We start from the raw sequence: 20,755 nt of genomic DNA, 5'->3' as shown, positions 1-20,755 counted from the left end.
AAAAATTATGGTCCGATTTGAGAGATCTAAAAGTGAAAAAATTAGTGCAAGTGCAGTGGAGGGTGCGGCCGCTCAGTCCTGTTGCGCTCCTAGTCCTGGACCTCTTCCAAGCTCACCAACCCCTGTGAGAAGGAATGTCGAAAGACGAAGGGAAGCAAGAGGCTTTAGTTACTGAGCGGTCGACCCCTCGAGCGTACCTGTTGACGCTTCCCAGGACGCTCACCCTCGACATAGAAAAGGCGAGGTTAATTCGTGTTCTTTGTCTTCGGACGATGCAGTCCCCAGACGGGGCTGGCGTCTTAAATCAGAATCAAGACCTCTGAAGAGAAAACTTCCCGATGTTGAAAGGCGTCATAGAGACAAGCCCAAGCTCCAGGGTGTAGCCACTGGAGCAGTCCGAGCGTTTTCCTTCCAACTCGAAGGCAGCTCACCCGCCAAGAATAGACGTAAACTGGCAGGTTCGATAAGGACGCCTGACAGCAAAAAGGTGGACGCATTACTACCCTCTGTACATGCCCTCCCTTCCTCGGATTGGTATTCGTCCCCAGAACACTCTCCACAATCCTTACGGGACGTTGAGAAAAGTGACAGAGAAAGTTGTGTCTTCCCGGTCTGTCCCCAGCAGCAGGAAGCTCCACAATTACAACTGATTAAAGACATGCAGCAGAAACTCTCGTCCCAGTTCAAGTCTTACAGCCTGCAGGAAAGAAGGATACTGTTCTTCTTCCGATTGCTGTAGGCCATCCGGAGGATAATTGGGACAGATGTCTTTTGGGTGGCCAGTTCTCAAGTGACTTAAAGATCGGCAGTGCAGCTTAACGCAGAAAGAAGATTGGTCCTGCTCAAAAGTTACTATCGCTGTACGTCAACCTGAGGAAGCTTTTTGACAGATGTCGCACAGGCGCCAGTTCTCAAGTGTCCTCAAGGTTTGGCGGGACAGTGAACGCCAGAAGGCTGGACGCCAGGACGCACAAGAAGTTGAAGAACAAGGCGCCAAGCGTCATTTGGCTGGACGCGAAGACGTTGATTTTCAAGAAGACAGGCGCCAGGACGCCAGGCGTCAAGGAGTTCGGCGCCAGGACTCCAAGCGTCATGAAACTGGGCCAAGAAGTTGATTTCTTGGGAGAGACTCCAAGACTCCAGGCGCCGGCAGATTGGTCTACAGGGCGTCAAGCGTCCAAGGGGTTGGACGCCAGGACGCCAAACGTCATCAGACTGAATACCAAGAGGCTAGTCTTTTAGAAGGTGGACTCCAAGATGCTAGGCGTCAAGAGATTGGGCTCCAGGACACCAGGCGTCAAGAATTTGGACGCCAGGACGTCAAGCGTCATGAGACTGTACCACGGGAAGTTAATCTTTTAGAAGATAACCTACAAGACACCAGATGTCAAGAAACTGTACGTCAATATACTCTAACAGGACGCCAGGACGCCAAACGTCAAGATGACATACATGAAACTGAACTCCATTATACAATGGAGGACTTTACCGACCGATAACAGGACAGCAGTCGGATAGCGTGGAAGACGAGCTGCCTCACTCACTAGACAATCCGTGGATGACATATCGGACGAGGAAGAGCGAAAAGACCAACATCCCTCTTCGACTTAAAGAGATTAATGAAAGTTTTCACGGAACTTTTCCTGATAACTTCATTCCAGCCTCTTCTCGTTCTCCTCCATCGAATTTACTTTAAGAAAGACGTCTTCAACGAACTTCTTTATGAAAATGGTTATGTCTCGCTCATCCAAACGGGCTTTAAAATTGATGGAAGAGTGGATGAATACTAAGAAAGATCTAGGTCGGACGGTGTTCTCCTTTCCCCCCCAGCCAAGCTAGCTTCTAGATCTAGCGTGTGGTACGAAACTGGAGAATCTCTTGGCCTAGGAGTTCCCTCTTCTTCCCAGGGGATTTCGAGACTAGTAGAGGCTTCCCGCCGCACAGCTATGATGAAGTCAAAGGTGTTTTGGTCCGCTTCTGAAATGGACCATATTCTCAAAGGAATCTTTAGGGCCTTTGGTTTTTAATTTTCTTGACTGGACCCTGGGAGCCTTGGGTAAGAAGATGGACGCCAGCAAGAATGCAGACACGGAGGACCTGGTGCACATAATGGCTTGCATGGATAAGGCTCTCAGAGATGGTGCCAACGAGCTGGCGGCGCTTTTTTCTGCAGGGATCTTAAAGAAAAGGGCACATCTTTGCTCTCTTCTTTCCACTGGAGTAACTACTACTCAAAAATCAGAACTCCTTTATGCTCCTCGTTCTGCTCACCTGTTTCCTCAAGAGCTGGTAAAAGAAGTCACAGCGGCCTTATCACAAAAGGCCACGCACGACTTGATTACGAAATCAGCTAAAAAAGTAATGCCGACGAGCCACGTAAGGAAGAATAGAGGAGAAGCTCCTGTCTCTCAGCCCTTTCGTTTCAAATCCTCAGTAGAGGAAACTCAAGATCTGCTGGGAGAAGACCAACTTAAAAGAGGTTTCAGACAAGGAAGACACAGAGTCTGGATGGGAGTCTCCTTCAGACAGCGGTAGAGTCAGACTGAACAACTTCTGGCAAGTGTGGGAGATGAGGATCAGATCCGTGGTCCATCCAGTTGATCAAAGAGGGTACAAGATCCCTTTCTCAGAAACCCCCTCTGGCATCAAGACCGATAGACCTTTCGGCCAAATACAAGAAGAAAACGAAGGCAGAGGCTCTGCAACAGCAAATATCTCTTCTGTTGCAAAAGAAAGCCATAGAAAGAGTTCAAGACGTGGATTCCCCAGGATTTTACAATCGCTTATTCCTGGTTCCCAAGAACTCGGGGGGATGGAGACCAGTGTTGGATGTGAGTGCTCTCAACGTTTTTATTCAAAAGACAAAATTCACAATGGAAACTACGAAATCTGTCCTAGCAGCGGTCAGACAGAACGACTGGATGGTATCATTGGATGCTTATTTCATTATCCCTATCCACCCGAGCTCCAAGAAATATCTGAGATTCGTTCACGAGGAAGAAGTGTTCCAATATCGAGCTCTTTGTTTCGGCCTAAGCACCGCTCCTCAAGTTTTCACGAGATTGATGAATAATGTAGCAGGAATGCTGCACACGAGAGGCATCAGAATCTCCTTATACCTAGACGACTGGCTTCTCAGAGCCCCTTCCCACACACGCTGCCTGAAGGATCTTCAGACGACAATCCAGTTATCAGAAGAACTGGGCCTACTTATAAACAAGGAAAATCACACTGAGTCCATCCCAAGAGATTCTATACCTTGGGATTAGGGATTCAGAGTCAGACTTTCGGCTTTTCCGTCGTTGTCAAGAACGGAACAAGCCTTAGAAAAGATTCAGAGCTTCTAAGGAAACGAACTTGTTCGGTGAGGGAATGGATGAGTCTGCTTGGGACCCTTTCCTCTCTAGAGCAGTTTGTCTCCTTGGGAGACTGAATCTTCGCCCGTTACAGTTCCATCTCAATCGGAACTGGGACAAGGGAAAAGAATTGAGACAGTGTATCCCCATCTCGAATCCTGTGAGGCAATATCTAAAATGGTGGAACGACCCCATCAAGCTACGAGAGGGCCTTTCCTAAAACAGAGGAACCCAGACCTAGTGTTGTTCTCCACGCATCGGACTCAGGATGGGGAGCGACTCTCTGGGAATCAACGAAGTCTCAGGCTCTTGGACCAAACAGCAAGAGTCTTGGCATATCAATCAGAAGGAACTAACAGCGATCCTTCTAGCTCTCAAAGAATACGAACAGGTAGTAAAAACAAAGTGGTGCAGGTCAACTCCGACAACACAACAGCTGGCCTACATCAGCAAACAAGGGGCCACTCACTCCAAAAATCTATACGAGACAACAAGAAAGCTTCTTCTCTGGGTGAAGGCTTAAGAATGTGACACTACTAACCCGCTTTATTCAAGGGCAGAGAAATGTAAGAGCAGACATGCTGAGCAGGAAGAATCAAGTCTTGTCCACAGAATGGATGCTACATCAGGACGTCTGCAAGAGCATGGCTGATTTGGGGCGACGTGCATAGACCTTTCGCCACAGCACGGACTAAGAGGATAGAAACTTATTGTTCCCCCGTTCCAGATCCAGAGGCTGCTTGCATAGACGCTGTTCTCATGGACTGGTCAAACTTGGACGTTTACGCATTCCTCCTTTCAAAATTATCCACAAAGTAATACAGAAGTTCGTGTCGCACAAGGGTACCAGAATGACTCTAGTCGCCCTACTGGCCAACAAGAGATTGGTTCACAGAGGTACTGGAATGGATAGTAGACACTCCGAGAGAACTTCCACTAAGAGTAGATCTACTCAAACAACCCCACTTGAAAGGTATCACCAAAACCTCCAAGCGCTACACATGACTGCCTTCAGACTATCGAAAAACTACGCAAGAGCTAGAGGCTTTTCAGGAGGCAGCTAGCGCGATCGCAAGAGCAAGGAGGTCTTCCACCATTAAGGTATACCAATCCAAGTGGGAAATTTTTAGAGGATGGTGTAGAAACAACTCTGTATCCTCTACCAGTACCTCTGTGACTCAGATAACAGACTTCCTTCTTCATCTTAGGAATAACCTTAAATTTTCAACTTCAACCATTAAAGGTTATAGAAGTATGTTAGCATCGGTCTTTAGACACAGAAACTTAGACCTTTCTAACAATAAGGACCTCCAAGACCTTCTCAAATCCTTCGATACATCTAAGGAGAGGATACAAGAATCACCGGCTTGGAACCTAGATGTAGTCCTGAGGTTCCTCACGAGTGATAGATTCGAACCTTTACAAAAGGCATCCTTAAAAGATCTCACTATGAAAACCCTTTTTCTAGTCAGTTTAGCTACTGCAAAACGAGTAAGTGAGATTCATACCTTTAACAAAGCTATAGGTTTTAGACAAGGCAAAGCAGTTTGCTCACTTCTGACTAGATTTTCTGGCAAAAAATGAACGTCCATCTCAACCTTGGCCCAAAACATTGAGATTCCTAACCTGACGGATGTCACAGGTGAGGAAATAGAAAGAACTCTGTGTCCAGTAAAAGCTCTAAAATATTATCTAGAAAGGACAAAAGACTTACGGGGGGATTCAGAAGGGCTTTGGTGCTCTGTCAAAAACCTCTTTACAAATGTCTAAGAATGCTCTGTCCTTTTTATCAGACAATTAATAAAAGATGCTCATTCGGGATGTAGGGAAGCGGACCACAAAATTCTAAAAGTCAAAGCACACGAGGTCAGAGCGGTAGCAACCTCTGTGGCTTTTAAACAAAATAGGTCCCTCCAAAGTATCTTGGATACGACCTTCTGGAGGAGCAAGTCTGTTTTTGCCTCACATTACCTGAAACAGGTACAGACTGTTTATGAAGACTGTTACACGCTGGGTCCTTTTGTAGCTGCAAATTCAGTAGTGAGAAAATAGCTACCCCTTCAATCCCATAACCTAATACCCTTTTTTTTTTTTTTCTCCCTTGGAACTAAGATGTTGTTTTTGGTTGTTTGCGAAGTCTGGATGCAGGCTTCCGCAATCATTAGCAGACAGTTTTTTTTTTAAATATTATCATTTACTTCAGTTCTCTTAGTCAGGTGGTCATTTGTTCCTTGGTAGCGCCCTGAATAAGGGTATTAAAAGGAGGTCTAGTCACATAGAGGTTATACAATCGGTTGACAGCCCCTAGAGATTTTTCAGCCCCTGGGTGGATCGCTGGATCTCTTAAGGAATGCAGACATAATGAGGCAGGAAAACAATGAAGTCAGCTTCCTTAACAGGTAGGAACCTTTAGTTGGTTTTGCAAATTTTTTAGTATTTCAATTCCAACGATGTTGGCTGTCTCTGACCCTCCACCAAAGGTGTCAATCAGCTATATATATAACAACCAGGTCAGTTAGATGTTTGAAAATGTTATTTTCATAATAAAATAAATTTTTGAACATACTTACCTGGTAGTTATATATAATTAAATTCCTCCCTCCTCCCCTCTAGAGACTAGGGGCATGGAAGATCTGAGGAATATGTAGAATGGTTCCAGTTACCTGGGTAGAGGCGCACAGGTGGACCACCTGACTACCCGATCGGGCAATTGTCATGAGTTTTGAAATTCTGCCACCACGTCCAGGGACTTAAGCTATATATATAAAACTACCAGGTAAGTATGTTCAAAAATTTATTTTATTATGAAAATAAAATTTTTTCTATAGTTTGTTAAACACTAAGATTGCTGGGGTATGGCCTGGTGGAAAAAGCAGCACAGCTGCATCTATTTAGCCTTTTAAATCTTTCCGTTAACATTTGTACCTTGTCTATGGTTTTGCCTGAAATCTATCATTTACTATAGTTTCTGCTTTGGCTTTCCATACCACCCTGTCACCCATTGGAGTCACTGCTGACCTTCTAAATGCCCTGTCCTGACCATGTGTCATGGAAACTGAGGTTTGACAACTCAGATTAAAAATTATGCTACTTTTTCTTTTTAATTAGGTTTACAATGAAAGTATGAGGTCAAATATGGTTTTAATATCATGGCTATACTTTAGTAGAAAACTTCAACTTGATTAGGTTCTTCTAAGCCTGTATTTTTATAATAACAAGATGATGTTTGTCAGCACTGGAATTCCTTACTCGCCCCAGTCTAGCAGTCTTATAGAATGTTTGACAGAGTGCAGTACAATTGTACAGCATGTTCCCCATGTTGCCTGCACTTGTACAGAGTGTAGCCCATATATGGTGTCCCTTGCCCATGCCAGGACTGGTCAGAGCTCATGTTCAGTGCAAGCAGTGCCCGTGAACACACTTAGTCTGTGCATCTACTGTACTCAAAAGCAGTTTAATTCAGAATACAGTGATCCTTTGGTTATTCACATTAGTAGGTCCAAGGGGGGAGGGGCAAATATGCACAAAGTTCATCCATTTGGTGACTGTTAATGTCCTTATATGGTTATGAAACTAAGCTTTAATTTTATCAGTTATGAACCAAGCCTTTAAAGAATGGTACTAGACCACAGGAAGCCTCTCCATCATCTCATGGAGACACCGTGACTGCTTGTGGTGTTCAAACTAATGCAGGTTTCAGCCTGTAAGTGTAGCACATTTACAGATGTTGCCTGTAAGCTTTCATCAAGGTAACTAACTACTACATCTGTGAGTAAGTAGTACAACCCAATTTGTCATGTTTATAGGTTGCAATCCGATAAGCAGTTGCTTGGCAACCAAACCTTCAAGGCACACAGAACTAAATCTTGCCCAGTTCTTTTCCCAATTTTAATGTGTGGACTTTTGAAGGATGGCCTGGACTAGATGAGAATTAATGACAGATAGGACAGAACAGAAGAAAGAGAACCTGTAGATTGTATAACCATGAAAATGAAAAGCTGATCTCAATGACTGAATATCAGTGAATCGATGGATTTAGTGTAAAAATAGTAGTGTATTTATTTTTCTTTTGCATATGCTCATTTTTTAAGAAGAATCTGGGTATAATAGTGATTTAGTTTGAATGTACTTGAAATTGGGAGAAAGTTTTTGCTTTTTTAAATGAATATAGAATTGACAGTACTTATTGTCCAAGGAGATAAAAAAGAATCATTACGTATTGCACTTCAAGTAGCGCATCTAGAAACAAGGAGAATTGATTAGTCATTTTCACTAAGGTGCTCCAGGAACTGTCCTTTTAAAGTACATTGTAGATTATCAGATGGGTTTTTTTTCATTCAGTATTTTAGTTGTTCAACAGAATCTTATCTTAGGTTATAATGGTTTTACTATACATTGTACCCTTTTATTGACTTACATATACTCCTTATAAAACCAGCAAGAGGAACAATTGAAGAAACTGAAGGAGAAGATGAAAGGAGGGCAAGAGACAACCCAGCCAAAGTTATGATGACAAGTCTGTGTGGCAGCTCTTTCTTAATCTAAACATTCTATAGGTAAAAGTAATTTAAAGTAGGGGTTAGTGTTAATATTAACTTCTTAATGTAAGGACTTTCAAGTACAGTATTTGTAATGAAAAAAAGTGGGGGGAGGTTAAAAGGCAGGTGGCAAAGGCAGCGAGGAGTTGGGAAGATTGGAATTTGAATCCCAAGCCAGTGAAGTGAAGGAGAGATGGAAAAGATGTGAAAGGTATATATTATAATGAAAGATGAAATTGGAGAAATTAAAGCAAAAAGAATAGTACAGTACTGGAATGTTTGATACTGTGTTTTGGAAATTTAATAAAAATTAGAAATTAGAGTGTTGCTCCCCTTGCTCTAATTTATTTTATATTTTAGTGCATTTTTTCATGTAAGATCAAACATGTAGTAGGGTACTGTACCTTAATGATTTATGATGAAATATTTTAAGCAAGAGAAATATTTCTGTAATTTGTATACTTTTCAGTGGAGTTGTACTGATATATATAGAGATATATATATATATATATATAGATATAGATATAATATATATATATATATATATATATATATATATATATATATATATATATATATATATATATATATATATATATATATATATATATATATATATATATATATATATATATATATAGAGTCATACTCAGAACCCCACACAGGGTGAATTTTCCTATAAGTTTGGCATGGTCTTTAAAAATGCTAGTAAATGCTTATTTTTAAAGTTTAAACACTAAATATGACCCAATCATGCTCCCAAATTATTGTTAACTTTTAAATGAAATTAAAGTTACTGTAATTTCATTTAAAGGTTAGCTTATCACATTACCCTTAAAAAAAGAGAAATAAATGGTTGACATAAAAATTGAGAGTTGAAGAGAATTCAACTCTCTCTCTCTCTCTCTCTCTCTCTCTCTCTCTCTTCTCTCTCTCTCTCTCTCTCTCTCCCTTCCAACCGATCTTTTTAGAAGTCGCTCAACCTCTTTGTTCTGAAATGCTTTTTCATGAACAAACAGTGTTTTATATTTTGACTAATACAACTCTTGGTTATTATGTTCTATGTTTTTTAGAACATATTTGCAACACTAGCGCATTTACACTTCAGAGACGACACAGGTCAAAATTAATTCAATTTAAAACTATCGACTGTATAAGTAAAGACGCATAGAGAATTAATAAGTTGTAAAATGTGTGAGCTAACTATGAACGAGAGAGGGAGATAAGAGTTGTCCTTACTTAAGAGAGTGAAATTATTTATCAATTATTACGGAGACTGAGAGAATGACACTAGAGAGAGAGATATTGTCCTTATTTGAAATATCGAAAGTTATATTTTTATGAATTATTACGGGAGAGAGAGAAAAAGTATTCCACGTTAGATATCAAAGATGGAAATTCAGTATTAAACTAACTTTTAAATGAAATTGTTACTGTATTTTGCATTTAAAAGTTAGCTTAATACATTACCCTTAAAAAAATAACTAAATGGTTGACTTATTTAATATAGAGTGTGTGACACTCTCCCCATTCCATCGATCTATTTTAGAAGTCTTCTCAACCTAGTTTTTAAAAACTTTATTCTGTCACTTTCTCTTTGTTTTGAGATGCTCTATGTTCTGAAATGCTCTATGTGTCTGTGTTTTAGAACGGCGCATTTACAGTTTGTAAACAGTACAGGTAAAATTAGATCAATTCAGAATTATCTACAGATCAATTCAAAATTATCTACTGTACAGTTAAAGAAATACAGAGAAACAGTGCTGTAATATGCGCAAGTTCAGGGTATTCCTGGTTTACAACTGGGGGTTCCGTTTTTCCGCCGTGTTGCAAACTGAAATCGTTGTAAACCAAAAAATTGTCAAAAATCCTAAGAAAACCTAACTTTTAATGCATTGGGTGTATTGAAAACGATGTAAACTGCATTTTTATTGAGTTTTTCATAAATAAAAAATCCAAATATTGATTATTCTGCCATTTTGGAGCCATATTTCTGCGTCTGATTACGACGACGCTGTCAGAACCCCGAACATGCGTCAGAACCGAAATAATTTCTGATGAATATATTGAAAAACGCTCTTAACCTCGAATGTCGTAGTCGGACCCGTCAGAACCGGGACTGCCTTATATATATATATATATATATATATATATATATATATATATATATATATATATATATATATATGTATATATGTATATATATATGTATATATATATATATATATATATATATATATATATATATATATATATATATATATATATATATATATATTTATATATATTTATATATATATATATATATATATACATACAGGCAGTCCCTGTTATCAGCAGGGGTTCTGTTCCTGACAGCGTGACAATAACCGAAAATCGCTGACAACCGAAAATTGGCAATAATAGCACCAATCCCTGGTTATTGGTGCTGGTATCCAGTTATTGGTGCTGATAACCGGGGATCAGCGCCAATAACCAGGAATCGGTGTCAAGAATCCGGTCACCGTCGTCGCTAGACAAGCAGCGTGAAACCGATCACCGAGCACCCTGGGACTGCCTGTATATATACAGTCATACCCAACTTATTGAACAACTTACACAGGTTAGGTTCCAGAACCCTCGCAGGGTGAATTTTTCGCAGTAAGTTTGGCATGGTCTCTAAAAATGCTAATAAATGCTTATTCCTAAAGTTTAAACACTAAATATGACCAATCGTGCTCCCAAATTATTAAGTTAACTTTTAAATGGAATTAAAGTTACTGTAATTTCATTTAAAAGTTAGCTTAACCCTTTAATGCCGAAGCCCTATTTACAAAAACGCTCCCAGGTGTTGGCGCGCTCGTGAGTTAGCATCAAGCGAAAAAAAGTTTTTAAAAAAATCACAGCACGCTTTAGTTTTTAAGATTAAGAGTTCATTTTTGCCTATTTTTTGTCATTGCCTGAAGTTTAGTATGTAAACCATCAGAAATGAAAAATATCATTATCATATATAAATATTGGAATATATGACATGAAAAAAAAAAAACTTGTATATAATTATATACAAATCGCATTGTAAGCAAAACGGTTAAAGCTAATTATTTAATTTTTTTTTAGTTGTATTGTACACTAAATTGCAATGATTTTGGTATATAACAAATTTTAAATGATCAAAGCAACACAGAGAAAATATTATCACAAAATGATGCATGAATTTGAACGTATGGACATAAAAATTTTTTTTTTTCCAAAAATTCACCATAAATCGAAATATTGTGCTAGAGACTTCCCGTTTGTTGAAAAAATGAAGCTAATTCATTGAATATTACTAGACTGTAAGTTTTAGCTTACACTGCAGAAGCTGACCATTTCGGTCGTTAAAGTTGACCGAAAGTCGAATTTTTTTTCTATTTATCGTGATTTATATGAAAATATTTCAAAACTGATAAAAGCTACAACCATGAGTTATTTTTTGTTGTATTGTAATGAAATTGCACACATTTTCATATAAAACTTTATGTAACGACTAATATAAAATGGTGCAAATATTACAACAATGAGACGAAGAATTTCTGAGATGCTCGCCAAGTTACCGCGCAGACGTAAGGAAAATGTTTTTTTAAAAAATTCACCATAAATCGAAATATTGTGCTAGAGACTTCCAATTTATTAAAATGAAGGTAAACGATTGAATATTACTAGAATGTAAGAGTTTTAGCTTACAATTGCGTTTTTTTTACCATTTCGGGTCGAGTTAAAGTTGACTGAAGGTTGAAATTTTGGCAGTTATCGTGATTTATGTAAAAATATTTCAAAACTGATAAAAAGCTACAACCATGAGCTAATTTCTGTTGTATCTACATGAAATTGCACACATTTTCATATATAAAAGTTTATGTAATGACTAATGTAAACGATGCAAACATTACGACAACATGACTAAAGAATTTCCGAGATGTTTGGCCGAGTTATCACGCAGACGTAAGTAAAAAAATTTTTTTTTTTAAATTCACCATAAATCGAAATATTGTGCTAGAGACTTCCAGTTTGTTGCAAAATGAAGGTACATGATTGAATATTACTAGAATGTAAGAGTTTTAGCTTATAATTATGTTTTTTACCATTTCGGTCGAGTTAAAGTTGACCTAAGCTTGAAATTTTGGCAGTTATCGTGATTTATATGAAAATATTTCAAAACTGATAAAGCTACAACCATGAGTTATTTTCTGTTGTATTCTATATGAAATTGCAGCACATTTCCATATATAAAACTTTATGTAACTACTAATATAAAACAGTGCAAACATTACGACAACGTGATTTTAAAGAATTTCTGGCGCCGGACGTATGAAAAAGTTTTTTCAAAAATTCACCATAAATCGAAATATTGTGCTAGAGGCTTCCAATTGGTTGCAAATGAAGGTAAATGATTGAATATTACTAGAATGTTACTAGAATGTAAGAGTTTTAGCTTACAATTATGCTTTTTTGACCATTTCGGTCGAAAGTCAAAGTTGACTGAAGGTTGAAATTTTGCAGTTATCGTGATTTCTTATGAAAATATTTCAAAACTGATAAAAGCTACAACCATGAGTTATTTTCTGTTGTATTTACATGAAATTGCGCACATTTTCATATATAAACTTTATGTAACGGGGGTATTATAGAACAGTGCAAAAATTATTTATAAAATGACTAAAGAATTTCTGAAATTTTCGCCGAAAGTTGGTCCAAGGCGTAAGTAAGAAAAAAGTTTTGTTTCAAAAATTCACCATAAATCGAAATATTGTGTTAGAGACTTCCAGTTTGTTGCAAAATGAAGGTACATGATTGATATTACTTGAATGTAAGAGTTTTGGCTTAATTATGCTGATTACTTTCTGGTCGAAATAAAGTTGGACCAAGGTTGAAATTTTTTGTAGTCGACGCTGCTACGCCCACTGCATTCAACAGACAATTTTAATGACGCTATTACTGCCTAACAGGCGTTTATGGGTTAATACATTACCCTTAAAAAAGAGAAATAAATGGTTTACATAAAAACTGAGAGTTGTAAGAGAATTCCTCTCTCTCTCCCCCCTTCCAACCGATCTATTTTTAGAATTGTCTCAACCTCTTTTTTACAGCTTCTTTATCCTGCGTCTCTTTCTCCGTGTTCTTAAATGCTTTTTCATGAACAAACAGTGTTTTATATTTTGACTAATACAACTCTTAGTTATTATGTCTCTATGTTTTGGAACGTATTTGCAACACTAGCGCATTTACACTTTGTAGACGATACAGGTAAAATTTGATCAATTTAAACTATCTACTTTACAGGTAAAGACGTACAGAGAATTAATAAGTTGTAACAATGTGTGAGCGCTAACTATAACTATGAGAGAGAGAGAGAGAGAGAGAGAGAGAGAGAGAGAGAGAGAGAGAGAGAGAGAGAGAGAGAGAGAGAGAGAGAGAGAGAGAGAGAGAACACGAACGGTAAAGAATCACCTGGTTGAAGGGTTGTCCTTACTTAAGAGAGTGAAATTATTTATCAATTATTACAGAGACAGAGAATGACACACGAGAGAGAGAGATTGTCTTTACTTGAAATGTCAAGTTATATTATTTATGAATTATTACGGAGAGAGAGTTAGCTTAATACATTACCCTTAAAAAAAAAAAAAGAAATAAATGGTTGACTTAAAAATATAGTGTGTGACTCTCTCCCCCATTCCACCAATCTATTTTTAGATCTTTCTCAACCTCGCTTACAAACTTTTTTATTCTGTCACTTTTCTTTGTTCTGAAATGCTCTATGTTCTATGTTTTAGAACTCGCATTTACAGTTTGTAAACTGGTGCAGGTAAAATTAGATCAATTCAAAATTATCTACTGTACAGTTAAAGACATAACAGAGAAACAGTGCTGTAATACATAAGTTGGCTAACTTCAAACGAGAGAGAGAGAGAGATAACAGTTGTCCTTACGTAAGAGAGTGAAATTTTTTATGAATTATTACGGACACAGAGAGAGAGAGAGAGAGAGAATTACAAGAAAAATTTGACCACTGATTAGCAACACTCCCATTCTTGTTATGTTAAATGACATATCTGACAGCTTTTGCCTTCCACCTTCTTACAAAAGATGAGGGAAGAATTTGTTTGTTCAAGATAATACAAATTTTGTATTACAGTTTTATTATTATTATTATTATTATATTTTATTAATCTTATTAATAGTTGAAAATTAGTACATATTATTACGTAAAAAGTTTATTTATCATACAAATAAACATACCTGTTTACATGTACCATAAAAATTCATCTCACTAAAAGAGAGAGAGAGAGAGAGAAATTATTACTTTTAATAATATGTAATGTTATTTAATTTACACATAAAAGCTTGAAAACTCATAAATTACATAAAAAATTAAACAAACACTTTTGCAGGGTTTCTCAGTGTTCGGAAATGTTTGCGTGTCTGTGAAAAACTCGTGTATAACCATTAGTTAGGTTCCAATGAAAAATTTGTGTGTCTGTGAATTCGTGCAAGTTCGAGATATCCGGCTTACGACGATCTGAGGTTACAACGCTTTTCAAATATATTCATCGGAAATTATTTCCTGGTTTACGACGCATGTTCCAAGGTTACGACGCGTCGTACGCCGATCCGATGGAAGAAATATGGCTCCAGGATGGCAGAATAATCATAATTTGGAGGGTTTTTTTTTGTGAAAACTCAATAAAAATTTAGTTTACATCGTTTTCAATGCACTCAAAGCATTAAAAGTAAGGTTTTCTTATGATTTTTTACAATTTTTCGGTTTACAACGATTTTCGGTTTACGACGCGGCGTAAAAACGGAACCCCTGTCGTAAACCGGGACACACACATACACAGTACAGCCTCAGTCCTTGACCATATCAGAACTCAACATAATTGGATTTCGACATGAAATTTCAAGTAACTTTTGCTTTGGAGCTCAAACAAAAAACCGGAATCCAACCCAATAAACCACGATATTTGTAAGGAAAGTGTGTCAGTCAGTTGGCGCTAGTTGGTGTTGTTCCCAGGCGTTTTTTAAACCCTGCTCAGCTGTGCTTCAAGTGTTTTGATCTATTTCCTTAGTTTTTGTGGCTTTCTGTACTGTATTTTGATAAAAACATGTCTAAAAGGAAAATGGTAAGAACCACAATTGAACTTAAAAAGGTTATTGAAAAGTATGAAAGAGGCATTCTTGCGACTGATTTAGCGTCTCAGTTAAGCTACCAAGATCCTCCATAAGTACATTTTTAAAGCACAAAGAGGCAATAAAAAGTACTTTTTTGTTAAGGGGGTTATGGTTTTGACAAAACAGAGGCCTCCCATAATAGATGAAATAGAAACAATGTTATTAGTGTGAATAAACAAATAACAGCTTGCTGGTGATAGTGTTTCGTAGCCAGTGCCATATTTGCCATCGTAGAAGATGCACCCTTGTTTTCCAAGAATATTTTTTTGGAAGAACAATTTTAGTATCATAACATTTATTGAAAGATATTTTAGAGTGGATTTGTAGGACAAATACAATACAGGTACAGTAAACCCCCTGTATTCGCGGGGGATGTGTACCGCATCCCCCCGTGAATAGTTAAAATCAGTGAATACGTAAAACCCCTTTAAAAAACTTAGAACTGCCTATTTTGATAGTTTAAACATAAAAAAAACTGTAAAAATGTTTATTCCTGAGTATTTTAATAGTTTTGTCACAAAAAGTGCATTTAGTCATGAAAATATGAAAATACTGTACAGTAATTAGTGAATATTTCTCAGTGAAAAATACTGTGAATGGGCGAATTTTCCATGAATAATGTGTATATACATTCCACAGCAAAATCCACGAATAGGTGAGACCATTAAATAAAACAGTTGGTCTTATCAACACAATGCTTTATCCAAAACTTTTATGGCAAAACATTTTGTTGAAGGTAGAGCGCCAGTTCATAATTTGGTGGTTTTGCTAAAATGCCAACCTAAGTCATAGGGAAATGTCTTTTATAACCTAAAATTATTATTCTTAAAAAAAAAAAGAATTTACCTTGAAAATCCAAAGATAATAAAGTGATTGTACATCTGCCAAGCCTTGAAAATAGCCGCCATCTTGGATTTCTCACACACTTTTCTAAGACACACACACACACACACACACACACACACACACACACACACACACACACACACACACACACACACACACACACACACACACACACACACACACACACTCTCTCTCTCTCTCTCTCTCTGCTAATTTGAGACTAACCAATGGGTATTATCACATGTGAACACACTGTGTTCATAATTTTTAAAAAATGTATAGTACAGGTAATACATCATTGGAAGACAAAAAAACATAAATTTTGTTGTTGTGAGTCACGTAGAAACTGGAAACAGAAATGGATTAACATTCCTCGAGAGATTAAAGAGATGAACTCTCTCTGTCTCTATCAGGAAAAGTTACTGCTAATTTGAGTCTCTTTAACCAATAGGTATTAGCACATATGCTTACACTGTGTGTATTCATAATGTTTTAAAAAAAATGTGTAGTACAGGCAATACATCTTTACTATTAAAAACTATGTATTGTATTTAAAACACACGCACTTTTGTCATTGTCAGCTTCATATGAGCAAAACATTCTCTCAGACAGAATACTGTACAGGTAAAACCTGATTGGTTGGCTGGCTACCATGGCAAGTTGTTAGCCAATGACAGCCCTCTACTTCTGTTTTATTTATAGACATTTCGATCACAAATTTTGTATAAGTAGCCATGATCATGATTATTTGACTGAAGCTTGCAAAACTTACTAAGTAATTTGCTCTATATGATTATTTCCTCATGAAAACAGGAATTTAACAATATTTTAACTGTAATATACTGTAGTGGTATGAAAAATCTCACAAGTCTGTTGTAGTGATGTGTCATCACTTGTGAATCCTATTCCTGGATCGTCGTCGAATTTATGACAACAAACTGATGACTACGTTAGTAACAATGAAAAACAATCCTCTCCAAGATCTATATGAAATGTATTTTATAGTCTTATCGTTAAAATTTACAAGTTGAATTACAATTATTTTTATCATATTTTCTGTTTTACAGAATATTTTTGTTGAAAAAATGTGTTAGTGGACATATGATCTTAATTGTGCCACTATTTTATTATAGATGGTCTTAATTATCACACATTCATTTAACAGTATATTAATGTAAATAATAATAAACTATAATGAAAAAACATAAAAAAAGGAAAAAATGTTTTTGCTGCAGCAGTGATGTTTGATTATGCTCCTGGCCCCACAGTTCAGAAATCCGAAAAATTCCTAAAACAGAACCATGTGGCCCCGAGGATTTCAGATAAAGGATTGTGTACCCTATTGTGAGAGTAATATATGTACAGTATTCCAGTAGACTATGAAAAATCTAGAGGAAAAGGAGCAAAATCGGTTTCTGATGCCCACGGACAAGTTGGCACCAGTTCTTCCTCATCCAAGGAGAAGTTTTTGCCTCTAAATTAAAGGCTCCTTTAGAAGAGTGGAAACTTCCTTTGTTCCAGGGAGTTGGGGTTCTACTGCCACAACCCCCTGCTTTTTCTGTTCCCTTTGAGGATCCTCAGGCTCCCAAATTGACTAAATAGGAAGAGGAACAGCTTTCATTGTCGGCTTTTCAAAGGCTTATTAAGTTGTGCACCAGTGAAGTACCTGACATTTTTGAGGAACCAATAATCCAGGACTCAGTCTCTTAGGGCTTCCAGATTGCACCAAGGCTGATCCCCTCCTGTCCCCAAAAATTACTTGAGGCTGCACTAAATACAGTAGGTTTGATGCTGCTGCAAAATTACTTCAGGGATTTCTTTGTAGAGCTATTCTTCTATTCAACTCTTTATGAGGAAAAGAACTGTTTTGCAAGACCAAGCAATTACTCGAGTTGTTCCTTCTTCCATTACGGATTCAAATTTTTTCTCACTGCCGGGTCCAAACAAGAAGAGAGCAATTTTGTCTGGCAGGATTGTATTTACTCCCTTAGAGTTGGAATTTTGTCTTACGTTTGAATTCTGTATCATGGAGGTTGTCTTTTGCTGAGATGACAGTCACAGCTATAGACGATATAGCCAGAGAGAGTTTTGGCTCCCCCACAGGGAAAGCAGCAGTTAGAGATAACTTAGTAAATTTCTTGGGTGCTTGGATAGAGCAGTTTCTGGCTCCCTGGGGGAGTCCATGTGCATTTTTATGAATGCTGTGGTTAAGAGTCAAGAACATCTATATTCTTTTCTTGCTCCTCTCTACAGCTCAGAAACCCCCTTACATTCTTTGCTGGATGGTTTGACCTTGGGCACTAGTGCAGGAGGCAGAGAAAGCAGAGATCAGATTGTGTCAGTCACAGGCATACAGCCACCTTTCCAGTTGGCACAAAATGCGAAGAGTCTGCCCAAGCTACCAGGTAAGTCATCCCTTCAAGCCACCCCTTTCAGGGATGTTAAGCTTCCTGGGAAAAATTTTGCAACTACTAAAAAGTGATGCATCGAGCCCTTGGCATAGCGAGGAAGTAGATTCCATTTTAGAAAAAGGGCAGTGAAGTTAGTTACAGAGTTGTCTCCAGGCTTCTGCATTCACCTGTTTCTGGTACTCAAAGTTTCAGGGGGATGGAGCCTGGTACTGGATGTCTCCAGACTAAACCTTTTCGTTCACCTGACCTCATTCACTTTGGAGTCAGCAAGTTCAGTTTTAGTGGTGATCCAGGACTGGATGCTGTCAGTAGACTTGGTGGATGCTAATTCATCCCGGTTCAAGGAAATGCCCACATTTTGTTTTCCATGACTAAATTTCAATTTCGGATATTGTGTTTCTGTTCGAGTTCAACCCACAAAGTTTTTAGAAGAGTCCTGTCCAAGTTGGACAAGTGAGCTCACCTGTTGATCACCAGAATGCTCCTCTGGTATACCATAGCAATCAAGTGGCAAATTAATGAGCCACATAATCACCTGAACAGAAGGAATGTTTCATTTTTTTATCTCGATACATGCCAGGAAGAATGAATGAAGAATCGATTTGAGATTTCTGGGCATCATGACCTTGTGTGAGAACCCATTTTGTTTTGGGGGTTTTATAGCCATTCATAATGCTCCTTGAGTGAGCAAGGGCATAGTGAGTTTTAAGAGCAATCTTGTATGTCTGTAGAGCTGTTTGTAGATACGAATAGGTTTAAGTAGTAACACAAATCTTAAAGTTACAGATTTTTGAAGCAGTAATCTTTGGAGGATAATAGATAGTGGAAAAACAGAAATTGTGAGAGAGGCAGGGAAGCAAAACATGATTAAGCAAAGAAAGTTTGGTGATACTGTATATGACAAATAAGTGAAAGGGAAAAATATGGAAATTTAGGATACGTTTGAAGCCAGGCAATTTATTCTCCATGAACACTTTTACTTAAAATTAACCTCAATTCAAGTTACAGGAAATGATCTAGGATTAAGCAGTTTTCTCTGAAGTCATGAGATTAAGGGTTAAATAAGAACAAAATTAACAATGTTGAAAACATGTATTTTTGTTTAGGAATGTATGTTGATTTGAATGCTACATTGTTAAATATATATTGTAAAATGTAGACTACAGTAGCTAGAAAGACTTTTTTTTAGGGAATGCTGTTACTTCCTCTTTTCTTTAAGAACTGGATGGATTATTTTGATCAGTAGATTAAATAGATCAATTAAACTTTGTATAAACTCACCACAGTTGGTATGATATTGTAAACTGAGTATATTAAAGTATGTGCATCATAATGTTCAGTGTAATTTTAACTATATACTGTATTATTTCAGAATGAAGAACAAATAAAGAAGATGAGAGAAGGATTGAAAGATGAAATTGGTTTCCATGAGAAGCAGATAAAAGCTCATCAAGAAGCCATTAAAAGGCACAAGAAACGAATTGATGAACTGGACTAAACTTCATCAGTGGAGAAGCTTGAGTTTTATGTTTATCAAAATTAAAACAATTGACCCCTTGAAAGTAGTCTAGTATATTGTATTTAGCTTGAAAGCAAAAGAATAAAGAGTGCCTTGTTAATTTAAATTGGGGTACTTTGACACTTAAAATTAGTCAGAATAATAGTTTGTTACTAAAGGATATGTAATGTTAAGTTTAAATAAATATTGGGTTATGTATAAATAATTTTTCCAAGTATTTTCTAATGAAAATGCAGTGTAATGTACAGTAGCTATATATAAATTATATATACTCACCTGAGAAGTAGTTTTATATACACACTTTACTTTAGGAAGATTTTGACTAAAAGAAGCTGTTTTCTTTACTCTGTTAGAGACCTAAACCCACATAAAAAATGGGTGACCATATTTGAAAAATATCAACCATACAAATATAATACACTAGGTAGCAGATGAAATGTCACGAAAAGTAGCAAGGAAACATTTTGTAATTTGATGTAAATTTCTGGATATGTTACCAAGGGTTTTTAATATCAGTACTGGAATGTACAGTGTTGCAAGAGAAAAGTTGCTTTGAAGTAGATTTAGGAGGTGCCCCCCCCCTCAATATTCACTCGAATGGAACAATTGAGTTTGGTCGTGTATGTCCATCTGTTAAGGTTAAAATTCATTACATTACTATGATTTTTATATAATTAAAAACAAAAACCAGGGTTGACATTTCAGTACATCAAGCTTGCTTTAGTGTATCTTGTTTTCTGGTGTGAAAAGATGTCAAAGTGCAACTGTGCCTTTTTTATGCTTTTTTGATAAATCTTATGCTAAAATAGTATTCTTTCATTGGTAGAATATCTTTTCAGTATACTATGCCATCGATATTGTTTGAAGGCAGTGATTTTTGGCAACTCGTCTAGCTCA

At 37.2% G+C, this 20,755-nt stretch overlaps 1 protein-coding gene across 2 annotated transcripts in view; it reads left to right on the top strand.

Moving 5' to 3' along the window:
- Window positions 1-20,141, top strand: part of LOC136840983 (ATPase inhibitor mai-2, mitochondrial-like) — a 57,298-nt gene extending 37,157 nt beyond the window's left edge. The window contains exons 3-4 of one of the 2 annotated variants that reach the window (XM_067107996.1): window positions 7,795-7,912; window positions 19,712-20,141. In XM_067107996.1, coding sequence (XP_066964097.1) covers window positions 7,795-7,866 — 72 coding nt within the window. In that variant the 3' untranslated portion in view covers window positions 7,867-7,912; window positions 19,712-20,141. The remainder of the gene's footprint in view (window positions 1-7,794; window positions 7,913-19,711) is intronic. The other variant, XM_067107995.1, reaches the window with a different exon arrangement.
- Window positions 20,142-20,755: the final 614 nt, after the last annotated feature.

This window comes from Macrobrachium rosenbergii, chromosome 8, assembly GCF_040412425.1.
Source record: "Macrobrachium rosenbergii isolate ZJJX-2024 chromosome 8, ASM4041242v1, whole genome shotgun sequence".
In the NCBI taxonomy this organism is placed as follows: Eukaryota; Metazoa; Arthropoda; class Malacostraca; order Decapoda; family Palaemonidae; genus Macrobrachium; species Macrobrachium rosenbergii.
Note: the sequence above shows the minus strand (reverse complement) of the source record. Positions and strands in the feature narration are given on the sequence as shown.